Source organism: Salvelinus alpinus, chromosome 12 (assembly GCF_045679555.1).
Source record: "Salvelinus alpinus chromosome 12, SLU_Salpinus.1, whole genome shotgun sequence".
Taxonomy (NCBI): Eukaryota; Metazoa; Chordata; class Actinopteri; order Salmoniformes; family Salmonidae; genus Salvelinus; species Salvelinus alpinus.
This window is the reverse complement of record NC_092097.1, coordinates 30,743,359-30,755,753: the sequence shown is the minus strand read 5'-3', so window position 1 is coordinate 30,755,753 and position 12,395 is coordinate 30,743,359. Positions and strand designations below refer to the sequence as shown.

Here is a 12,395-nt window from a genome sequence, read left to right as displayed (position 1 = left end):
TAGGACAAGGTAACTCTGCTCAATATTGGCTAAATATAAGCGAAGAAACTTTTTTGTAGAGTGGATTTATGAAAATATGTTGACAAACGTTACCTTATCCTAGTGAGATTTACACGGGTATCAAAACGTCGAGGCGGTTTAAGCCTGCACGAAACACAGACCTTATTTGAAGTAGATCAAGACATTCTCTATGGAAGACATGAACGGTAAAATAACGAAGGAACCCCTTTCAAGTTATTACAGGAATTATAACGCGTGACCTATTTCTCTCTAAACCATATACCTTTGACTAATCCGGAAACGATCACCTCGAAAACAAAACGTTTATTCCATTCCGTATTTTATCTAACGGGTGGCATCCATGAGTCTAAATATTCTTGTTACATTGCACAACCTTCAATGTTGTCATAATTACGTAAAATTCTGGCAAATTAGTTCGCAAAGAGCCAGGCGGCCCAAACTGTTGCATATACCCTGACTCTGCGTGCAATGAACGCAAGAGAAATGACACAATTTCACCTGGTTAATATTGCCTGTAACCTGGATTTATTTTAGCTAAATATGCAGGTTTAAAAATATATACTTGTGTATTGATTTTAAGAAAGGCATTGATGTTTATGGTTAAGTACACATTGGAGCAACGACAGTCATTGATTGTTTGTTTTTTATAAGATAAGTTTAATGCTAGCTAGCAACTTACCTTAGCTTACTGCATTCGCTAACAGGCAGGCTCCTCGTGGAGTGCAATGTAATCAGGTGTTAGAGCATTGGACTAGTTAACTGTAAGGTTGCAAGATTGGATCCCCCGAGCTGGCAAGGTTAAAAATCTGTCGAGGCAGAACGTTCCTAGGCCGTCATTGAAAATAAGAATGTGTTCTTAACTGACTTGCCTAGTTAAATAAAAATGAAATAAAGGTGTAAAAAAAATAAAGAATAAAATAATAGGCAAATCGGCGCCCAAAAATACCGATTTCCGATTGTTATGAAAACTTGAAATCGGGCCCCGATTAATCGGCCTCTAATTAAAACCTCTAATTAAAACCCCTCGTAAATTGTGAATATAAAAACGTGAATCAGAAAGCTGTTTAGTCATGGAGAAAATCCAGAATCTTGCATAGCCATGATTGGTTGAGATAATGAGGGGACTGGGACATTCATGAGTCTGTTCTGTCACTCAAGGCTTCTGTCAAATGGCAGGCCCTGCTACCACTGATATTTGAACGAGCCATAGATCATTAGATTTACCTATATTAACATCATGGACAACATGCAAAGTGTAGCTACAGCTTTCAATAACAGTGTTGTCCTGAATACAACTGCTGGTATCGACACAGTGCTGTCTTCTGTGGCAAAAGCAGTCTGGTTGAAGTAGAGTGGGAAGGATTATTTTGAAAATATTTTAGTCTGCTGTGAATCATCATAATCCATACACAAGCATCTACAGTTAAAATGTCAAGCTAGCTACATGTGCATACGATATTGGCTCAACTGTATCAAAAGGTTGTATTCATTGCAAGCTATTGTTAGCTAGCTAGCCTCCCAGTTGCATACAGGTAACATTACAGCCAGCTTGCTAGCTGAGCTTGGCCAGTTGATTTCTGCTGTTAATGTTGATTGCTGATGTGCTAAGCCATGCATGATGCTAATCTTCGTTATACAGTGCATTCGGGAAAGTATTCAGACCCCTTAACTTTTTCCACTTTGTTAAGTTACAGCCTTATTTTAAAATTAAATTATTTCCCCCACCCTCAATCTACACACAATACCCCATAATAACAAAGCAAAAAGCCCTTTTCTCCTAAATGAGATTATACATTTAGCAACTTCTTAAGCAGAATTACTTACCCATGTTGTCTTCTCCAACTATAGTTTTTGACATAAAATTTTTAAGGTCCGATTCTACTTTTATCCAATGTTAAAAAATAACATTTACAATTTGGGAACATGAGACCAAAAGGGTGGTATACATTCATGTTCCCATGTTTCTTTTCCTTGTACCCCTCAGATCTCAATCATTAGGTCAGTCACACTGTAGTGATGGAGAGGAAAGAAGGAGAGTTGGAAGCGGTGTAGAGGGAGTAGGAAAGTTAAAGGGTGAAGCGATTTATAGAGAGATGAAGAGGAGAATCCTCCAGTCACAGTGCTCCTGGTTCCTTCCAAGCGCGATACTGATCATCCCTGGGAGTACAGCTTTTGTTCAAATCTAAGGTCTGCTTGATTCATTACATAAACTATCACACAACATGTAGAATTACTTAGGTCAGTGAGAGACATTGCAATTCCGACTGCAGGTAGCCTAGTGGTTCGAACATTGGGCCAGTAACCGAAAGGTGGCTAGATCGAATCCCCGAGCTGACAAGGTAAAATTCTGTCATTCTGCCCCTGAACAAAGGCAGTTAACCCACTGTTCGTAGGCAGTCATTGTAAATAAGAATTTGTTATTAACTGACTTGCCTAAAGTCAGTTAAGGTTAAAAATGTTTTATTTTTATAAAACATGAAGTTATAACAACCATCTAAAAACAGGCTCTTCAATAGCAGTTCACTACTTACCTTGAGAAGCAGAACTCCAGCTGTTTCTTCAGAGACTCTCTCAGGCTCTCTTCAGAGAGGGGCTGCTGTTCCTCCACTGCACAAACACACAATTTCATATCAAAATTAATGTTTGGCTATAGGCCGCAAAGCTACAAGTTTTATTCCTTGTGCATAACAACTGTTACCAAAGCCATGCATCTCTGATCGTTACCATTGGTAATCATTATTAAATGAATTCAGGCAACACTAAATGACGATACTTCATGAAAGGCAAAACTGAGAAAATGTAGTTTAACTTAGTTTTATTTGTCACATGCACAGGTACAGTGAAATGCTTCACTTACCAACACTGCACTATTCAACATTAAAATAATATAACTAATAATACAATTAAAGAGAGGAAGCTAGATACAGGGTCATTGCCAGTAGAAAATTCACAATGTGCAGGGATACTGGAGTATTTGAAGTAGATATGTACATGTAGGCAGGAATTAAGAAAAAGTGACTGGTAGCAGGATAAATAATAATAATGGTAAACAGTTTGGCAGCAGCTAAGTGGTGTGAGTTTCGGTGCAAGAATGTCAGCGTAGGTGTGAAAGCAAATATACATGTAAACAGTGCTGAAAAGTGACTGGTAGAAGGACACACATACACACATTCAAAAGTTTGGGGTCACTTAAAAATGTCCTTGTTTTTGAAAGAAAAGCAATTTTTTGGTCCATTAAAATAACAGCAAATTACTCAGAAATACAGTGTAGACATTGTTATTGTTGTAAATGACTATAGTAGCTGAAAACGGCAAATTTTTTATCCAATATCTACATAGGCCCATTATCAGCAACCATCACTCCTGTTCCAATGGCACATTGTGTTTGCGAATCCAAGTTCATCATTGCAAAAGGCTAATTGATCATTAGAAAACCCTTTTGCAATTATGTTAGCACAGCTGAAAACTGTTGTTCTGATTAAAGAAGCAATTAAAACTGGCCTTCTCGGCAGAGTTGCAAAGAAAAAGACATATCGCAGACTGGCCAATAAAAATAAAATATTAAGATGGGCAAAAGAACACAGACACAGGACAGAAGAACTCTGCCTAGAAGGCCAGCATCCCGGAGTCACCTCTTCACTGTTGACGTTGAGACTGGTGTTTTGCGGGTACTATTTAATGAAGCTGCCAGTTGAGGACTTGTGAGGCGTCTGTTTCTTAAACTAGACATTCTAATGTACTTGTCCTCTTGCTCAGTTGTGCACCGGGGCCTCCCACTCCTCTTTCTATTCTGGTTAGAGCCAGTTTGCGCTGTTCTGTGAAGGGAGTAGTACACAACGTTGTATGAGATCTTCAGTTTCCTGGCAATTGCTCGCATGGAATAGCCTTCATTTCTCAGAACAAGAATAGACTGACGAGTTTCAGAAGAAAGTTCTTTGTTTCTGGTCATTTTGAGCCTGTAATCAAACTCACAAATGCTGATGCTCCAGACACTCAACTAGTCTAAAGAAGGCCAGTTTTATTGTTTCTTTAAAATCAGCACAAGTTTTCAGATGTGCTAACATAACTGCAAAATTATTTTCTAATGATCAATTAGCCTTTTAAAATGATAAACTTGGATGAGCTAACACAACCTGCCATTGGAACAGGAGTGATGGTTGCTGATAATGGGCCTCTGTACGACTATGTAAATAAACCATTTGGGTGGTCTAAAAGTCTAAGTGTTTTTTCAGACCGCCTACATACAAAATAAAATCTCACTCCCACACACTATATGACCAACAGTATGTGGACACCTGCTCGTCGAACATCTCATTTCAAAATCATGGGCATTAATACGGAGTTGGTCCCCCCCTTTGATGCTATAACAGCCTCCACTCTTCTGGGAAGCTTATCCACTAGATGTTGGAACATTTCTGCGGGGACTGACTTCCATTCTGCCACAAGAGCATTAGTGAAGTCGGGCAATGATGTTGGACGATTAGGACTGGCTCGCAGTCGGCATTCCAATTCGTCCCAAAAGTGTTCGGTGAGGTTGTCAGGGAGGAAGTCAGGGGGAATCTAACATTTAAGAAATTATGTATTCAGGAGTATTTTTGTCATGGCATGGGGCACCCATTGATTCTGTTATTATGTTTGAGTCACTCAGATAACATAAACCATGGCAAAATGTGTAGAATTGCAGGAAATTAGCTTTAAAACCGCAAAAATGTGCCACTGCGGCCAACAGGAAGGCCACGCCCACCACCTAAGGCCCAGTTTGATCCCCCCAAAATTAAAAACATTACATGTAGCCAATTCCCTTCAACAGCAGATCAGAGCATGCCATGTCAAAAGCTTCTGACCCAGAGGGAGCTGACCTGAGGACTGCTACTGACCTGCTGACTCAGTCACAGAGTCATAGAGGGGGTACCCCAGCTCAGGGGGATCCATGCCATTCAGTACACCCTCTGTGGGTAAACTGGCACTACTGTCCGAGGGGTCTGAGTACTCCGTGCCGTACCCCTTATCCTCAGTAGGGGGAGCCTCTGAATAACCTGGGAGGAAGATGGTAGAATCATGTGGTAGATAAGAGTCTGACAGGGAAAAGAGACACTGTCAAGGTTGAACCAGGGAGGCTATGTAGTCCACAGACTAATAACAGTGATTTATTTATTTTCGGTCCCTCCACAGATCAGGGTTAGGATGATCTCAGGCCTGGAATAACAGTCCTCCTAAAAAGGTCCACTGTGCACTCAACTCAGCTAATCAAGTGCCCTAAAACCACATGCTTAACACATGTAGAATTTCTAAGAAAATGTGCATCAATGCCATTTAAAACACAAAGCGAAGATCTTATCTAGGTCTGTGATGAAGATCTAGTTAGGCCTGTGTGCGCATGTAGGGATATAAAAACTCCAGCGGTGCATTGGGATTGGCATTTACCCTCAGAGACATCAGCAGAAGTGGGGGTAGTCTCTAGCCAGTGGGTGCCCTCCGTGCCGTCCTCTGGGACTTGGCTCTGGGGCACAGGGATCTCCTGCCAGACTTTGGCGTTGGGGTTTAGCCCTGCTCCCTTTGTGGTGACCTGTGTGACAAAATACAGAAACACCTTTAGGCTACTGTAGGTTTCTGTCAAATGCTTATTTAGAGATCATGGATTCAGATTCCAATGTTGCTGCATTTTCAAACATCCAATACTGTCAAATACATTATCATCAATCAACCCTAGACTGAACAAGTCTATTTGGAGAGCGATATGTTATGAATGCTGCTTAACAGGCTAATGTTCAATGCCCTCCATCAGATTTTCATTATCATTAACAGCCATGTTTGAAATGGAAACACCTCAATGAATCAGCCATGAATGCGAGGAGGCATGCTGAAATTTAATTCTAGACCAGTGCATATTTGCTGAGATTCAAATTACACCTTTCACCTTGAATTGAAAGTCACAGACACCAATGCAAAGCACAAGAAAGCCCATATCAAATATTTGCACGTTACAACATTCACCTCTAATTGAAATGCCGCCATTGTGTAATAAAATATAGTGCGTGGCAAAGATGTGGCAATTATACACATTTGTTTAAAACATAACAGGCTAAATATTACATTACCACGATACATAGTTTTTGTGGAGTTAAATGGCTGGGATGCATTTGTTTTCCAGCTAATGAATGGACTTGCGGGAGTACACTGTGATAAATTGTACATACTGTAGCTTCAACCCGCCATATGCAACTACTTGATGTTTAAAATAGTCAAGCCTTTCTAACGACTAATCAGATTAGGTAGCATCAACTACTCAGTGGTCACTACACTGACTGGAGACCTGGGCATCTAAACATGTCTGGCTAAACTCCACACCTAGTTAGATACAATAGGAAAAGTTAAACTGACAACTATGTTTGTTCATTTACATGGTACACACGTGTTGTAACTAGGCTAAGAAATAAACATTGTAATTCATTAACATATCGGTGACTGATATGTGAATTTAAGGAGGCGTTATATCACATGTCCCACCAGCCAGAACTACACACACGTTCTTGCCCTTTAGCTCTAGATTGTAAAAGCAGGACATGTAGCCAACTACAGCTCAATTAATAAAAAAAAAAAAAAAAAAGTTTTTGCTTTGCATGCTCACCAATGAACGAAAGCATATTCCCCGATTGCAACTATTGATTACCGTCATTATTACAGCGCTATTGACACGCATGCAACGGTCCCGGTGGCTTCCTAAAGCGCCATAAAATGTTGTCCATAAACCGAACTTTAGACTAAAATGTATAGCTAATAGTACAGACCAAGCATACCTCAACAAATAACAACATTGTCTTCCTCCCAATGTTGTACTGACTCGCTAGCTACCCGATTCAATGGATGTAGCCAGCTAATTCACGATTTTGGTCACTTTTAAGAAGAGAAATGTAAAATGGATGGAACTCGATAACACCGTACAATTCACAAGAGGACAGCATGCTACAGGGAAGGAGCTCTGAGGCCTCAACCGATTGCTCATTGGTTATCGTACTCCATTAGTCTCCGCCTCTCCCACGTCGTCACATGTTCAGACACACTTCTGTGCATCGCCTCTCATTCACACATTTTCCCCCACCGACACTACGTCAAAGACATTCTCGCAATTGGTCGAAGCGTCGCGTCAATCAAAACCGTCGTTCAACTCTTCCGGTACGAAAAGCCTTCCCTCTGCGGATAGTACGACAAAAGAGAGCACATGGCGACAGGCATACAGGCCGCTCCAGCATCATGCATACGCTGCACACTTGTAAACCGAAGAACATAAAATAGAAATCATTGCAGATCATGCGGAAATAACATCAGAACCTATTTGACAGCTTTACCTCGGACATAAATAGTATCGGTTATCAAAACACGAGGGGAAGGGTTGAACGGAATCTGGGGTGTATTTATTAGTCGGATTCTGTTGCAAAACGTTTTGCAATGGAAACAGTTTACTCCAGGAACCAAACGGGGGACCTAACTGAATTTGTCCAATCAATTTTTTGCCATATCTGACTAATGTACACACCCCTGATCTGAGTGGGGACCACCATCTGCGAGCCACAGTTCTTAGCCCGCTGAACTGAAGCCTAAGCATTAGCTCGGAGAGCCAACAAGTCTGAAGGTCTCAGGCAAGGTTACTCATCACATGAGTGCAGTTCACCGAATCACCTCCATTACACACATGCAATAGTCATCAAAATTGTTCCGGTTTGAAAACAATTGTAATAAATGCAACAGTTGGGAAATGGATGAAGATACTGCAAACTTAAAATCCATCAAATATTGACTGAATTATTTTACTAGTTCAGGGATTTGGGTAGGAATTCAGTTATTCCAACATCCGATTGAACTTAATTTTTCTTAAAATCCACTCATATATACATTTTCTAATGGTATCATGTCATTTAATGTGTTAAAATAAAATGTGTCTAAATACAATTGATTCATTTGCATACATGATAACATTTACATAAAGGGGTGGGACAGGGCTACAACCACCAAAAATGTGCTCGCCTAGCTGCACTCACCTGCTCTGTCTAGACTGCCTCATTTTACTGTTATCACGGTCTGTTGCATAATTCAACAACTGTGTCAATAGCAGGATACACTCGGATTAAATAGATTACACCCATCTCTATATTATTTGTGAGATCAGACATAATATCTGGGTGTAAATTTTCAGAAGTTGCTTCGTTTCAACACATCTAATGTGTAAGCATTTCAACTGTATTAAATAACTTTTTTTCCAATTACAAAAAAATGAACACCCAACAAAATAAAGTTATTTTCCCTTTCTTGTGATGTAAGTGTCGAGACGATGCGTTAAATCCCATAATGGCTGCTGTAGCTACTGCTGGCTAGAATGAGGAGGAAAACAGCTGGTCACTTAACTAGCAGTCGTTAAATAATGTCGGTGCAACAGTTGGGATAATGGGACAATTTGTAGAACACACATCCCTGGATCAGGACCGTTTTCTTCCGAGCCAGGCTCCTTAGTTTTCGTTCCTTTTAAGAAACGTTTTGCAACAGAATCTGGCAGAATGAATACACCCCAATTGGAGGGACGTTCAAGTCAATTTGTGTGTGGTAAGTGTGGTATGTGGTAAATTCCCACTTAGTTACGAAATGCAGCATCAGTTTGAGATACTAATGTTTGCTAGCCATTTTAGCAAGAATCTAATTAAATTTGCTTCTTGGTTTTAACCAAAGACCTTTGCTTTGGTTACACCAGCATTTTATTGGATGAAATGTAGCTAGGTACATGGAATGACTATGGCTGATAAATAATATCAGCCAGGTCAAGTATTTGCTAGGAGGGATTTTGATTGTTGAGAGTCTTAATAGCGGATAAAGCTAGACAGTGACAGAGGACAGCAACAGTCCGGTCTGAAACTCTGTGGGGACAGTTTGGGTGGCGCCAACAGATGGTCGCTTCGCATTCTTAGGAAACTATGCAGTATCTAATTTTTTTATGTATTATTTCTTACATTGTTACCCCAGGAAATCTTAAGTCTTATTACATACAGCAGGGAAGAACTATTATGAGCAACATCAACTTACCAACATTACGACCAGGAATACAACTTTCCCGAAGAGGATCCTCTGTTTGGCCTACCACCCAGGACAATGGATCGGATCCTAGTAGCTGACCCAAAACAACGGTGCCGCAGAAGGGGCAGACGGAGTGGCCGCCTGGTCAGGCTCCGTAGACGTGCACATCGCTCACGAGTATACTACTCGCCAATGTCCAGTCTTTTGACAGCAAGGTAGACAAAATTCGAGCAAGGGTTGCCTTCCAGAGAGACATCAGAGATTGTAACATTCTCTGTTTCACGTAAACATGGCTCACTCGGGATACGTTAGAGTCGGAAGAGCCACCCGGTTCCTACACGCATCGCGCCAACAGAAACAAACATCTCTCTGGTAAGAAGAAGGGCGTGGGTGTATGCTTTATGATTAACGATCTGTGGTGTAATGATAACATACAGGAACTCAAGTCCTTTTGTTCACCTGACCTAGAAGTCCTTACAATCAAATGCCGACCAAATTATCTCCCAAGAGAATCCTCTTCAATTATAGTCACAGCCGTGTATATCCCCCCCATGCAGATACCTTGACGGCCCTCAAGGAACTTCACTGGACTCTATGTAAACTGGAAACCACATATCCTGAGACTGCATTTATTGTAGCTGGGGATTTTAACAAAGCTAAATCTGAAAACAAGGCTCCCTAAATTTTATCAGCATATCAAATGCGTGACTCAAGCTGTCAGCATTCTGGATCATTGTTACTCTAACTTCCGCGACGCATACAAAGCCCTCCCTCGCCCTCCTTTCGGGAAAATATAACCACGACTCTATTTTGTTGCTCCCAGCCTATAGACAGAAACTAAAACAGGAAACGCCCGTGCTCAGGTCTGTTCAACGCTGGTCCGACCAATCGGAATCCACGCTTCAAGATTGCTTCGATCACGTGGACTGGGATGTTCCGGATAGCGTTGAACAACAACATTCATGTATACGCTGACTCGGTGAGCGAGTTTATTAGCAAGTATTAAAACCTTCCCAACCAGAAACCGTGGATTGATGGCAGCATTCGGGATAAAACTGAAAGCGCGAACCATTGCTTTTAATCATGGCAAGGCGACCGGAAACATGACCGAATACAAACAGTGTAGCTATTCCCTCCGCAAGGCAATCAAACAAGCTAAGCATCAGTATAGAGATAAAGTAGAGTCGCAATTCAACGGCTCAAACAAGACGTATGTGGCAGGGTCTACAGGAAATCAGACGACAAAAAGAAAACCAGCCCCGTCGCAGACACCGAGATCTTGCTCAGACAAATTAAACAGCTTCTTTGCTCGCTTTGAGGACAATACAGTGCCACTGATACGGGCCGCAACCAAAACCTGTGGGCTCTCCTTCACTGTGGCCAACGTGAGTAAAACATTTAAATGTGTTAAACCTCACAAGGCTGCCGGCCCAGGGGGCATCCCTAGCCACGTCCTCAGAGCATGTGCAGACCAGCTGGCTGGCTGGTGTTTACGGACATATTCAATCAATCCCTATCCCAGTCTGCTGTGCCCACATGCTTCAAGAGGGCCACCATTGGTCTTGTTCCCAAGAACTAAAGTAACGGAGCTAAACGACTACCGCCCTGTAGCACTCACTTCTGTCATCATGAAGTGCTTTGAGAGACTAGTCAAGGACCATATCACCTCCACCCTACCTGATACCCTAGACCCACACCAATTTGCTTACCGCCCCAATAGGTCCACAGACGACGCAATCGCAATCCAACCCATCTGGACAAGAGGAATACCTATGTAAGAATGCTGGTAATTGACTACAGCTCAGCATTTAACAACATAGTACCCTTCAAACTCGTAATTAAGCTCAAGAGCCTGGGTCTCGACTAGAGGTCAACCGATTATGATTTTTCAACGCCGATGCCGATTGGAGGACCCAAAAAAAGCCGATACAGATTAAATCGGCCGATTTTTATTTATTTATTTGTAATAATGACAATTACAACAATACTGAATGAACACTTATTTTAACTTAATATAATACATCAATAAAATCAATTTAGCCTCAAATAATGAAACATGTTCAATTTGGTTTAAATAATGCAAAAACAAAGTTTCGGAGAAGAAAGTAAAAGTGCAATATGTGCCATGTAAGCTAACGTTTAAGTTCCTTGCTCAGAACATGAGAACATATGAAAGCTGGTGGTTCCTTTTAACATGAGTCTTCAATAATCCCAGGTAAGAAGTTTTAGGTTGTAGTTATTATAGGAATTATAGGACTATTTCACTCTATACGTTTTGTACTTCATATACCTTTGACTATTGGATGTTCTTATAGGCACTTTAGTATTGCCAGTGTAACAGTATAGCTTCCATCCCTCTCCTCGCTCCTACCTGGGCTCGAACCAGGAACACAACGACAACAGCCACCCTCGAAGCAGCGTTACCAATGCAGAGCAAGGGGAACAACTACTCCAAGTCTCAGAGCGAGTGACGTTTGAAACGCTATTAGCGCGCACCCCGCTAACCATTTCACATCGGTTACACTAGCCTAATCTTGGAAGTTGATAGGCTTGAATTCATAAACAGCAGAGCTGCTGGCAAAACGCAGGAAAGTGCTGTTTGAATGAATGCTTACGAGCCTGCTGCTGCCTACCACCGCTCAGTCAGACTGCTCTATCAAATCATAGACTTAGTTATAACATAATAACACACAGAAATACGAGCCTTAGGTCATTAATATGGTCGAATCCGGAAACTATCATCTTGAAAACAAGACGTTTATTCTTTCAGTGAAATACGGAACCGTTACGTATTTTATCTAACGGTTGGCATCCATAAGTCTAAATATTCCTGTTACATTGCACAACCTTCAATGTTATGTCATAATTACGTAAAATTCTGGCAAATTAGGCGGCCCAAACTGTTGCATATACCCTGACACTGCGTGCAATGAACGCAAGAGAAGTGACACAATTTCACCTGGTTAATATTGCCAGCTAACCTGGATTTATTTTAGCTAAATATGCAGGTTAAAATATATATACTTCTGTGTATTGATTTTAAGAAAGGCATTGATGTTTATGGTTAGGTACACGTTGGAGCAACGACAGTCCTTTTTGCGAATGCGCACTGCATCAATTATATACAACGCAGGACACGCTAGATAAACTAGTAATATCATCAACCATGTGTAGTTATAACTAGTGATTATGATTGATTGATTGTTTCTTTTTTATAAGATAAGTTTCATGCTAGCTAGCAACTTACCTTGGCTTCTTACTGCATTCGCGTAACAGGCGGGCTCCTCGTGAGGCAGGTGGTTAGAGCGTTGGAC

The 12,395-nt window shown here is 41.1% G+C and overlaps 1 protein-coding gene across 6 annotated transcripts in view; it reads right to left on the bottom strand.

Moving 5' to 3' along the window:
* Positions 1-12,395, bottom strand: part of LOC139535855 (la-related protein 4-like) — a 35,750-nt gene that overhangs the window by 14,934 nt on the left and 8,421 nt on the right. For 3 of the 6 annotated variants that reach the window (XM_071335694.1, XM_071335695.1, XM_071335699.1), the window contains exons 2-4: positions 5,446-5,587; positions 4,899-5,057; positions 2,553-2,628 (exon numbers count right to left, since the gene is read on the bottom strand). In XM_071335694.1, coding sequence (XP_071191795.1) covers positions 2,553-2,628; positions 4,899-5,057; positions 5,446-5,587 — 377 coding nt within the window. The other 3 variants (XM_071335697.1, XM_071335696.1, XM_071335698.1) reach the window with 3 other exon arrangements.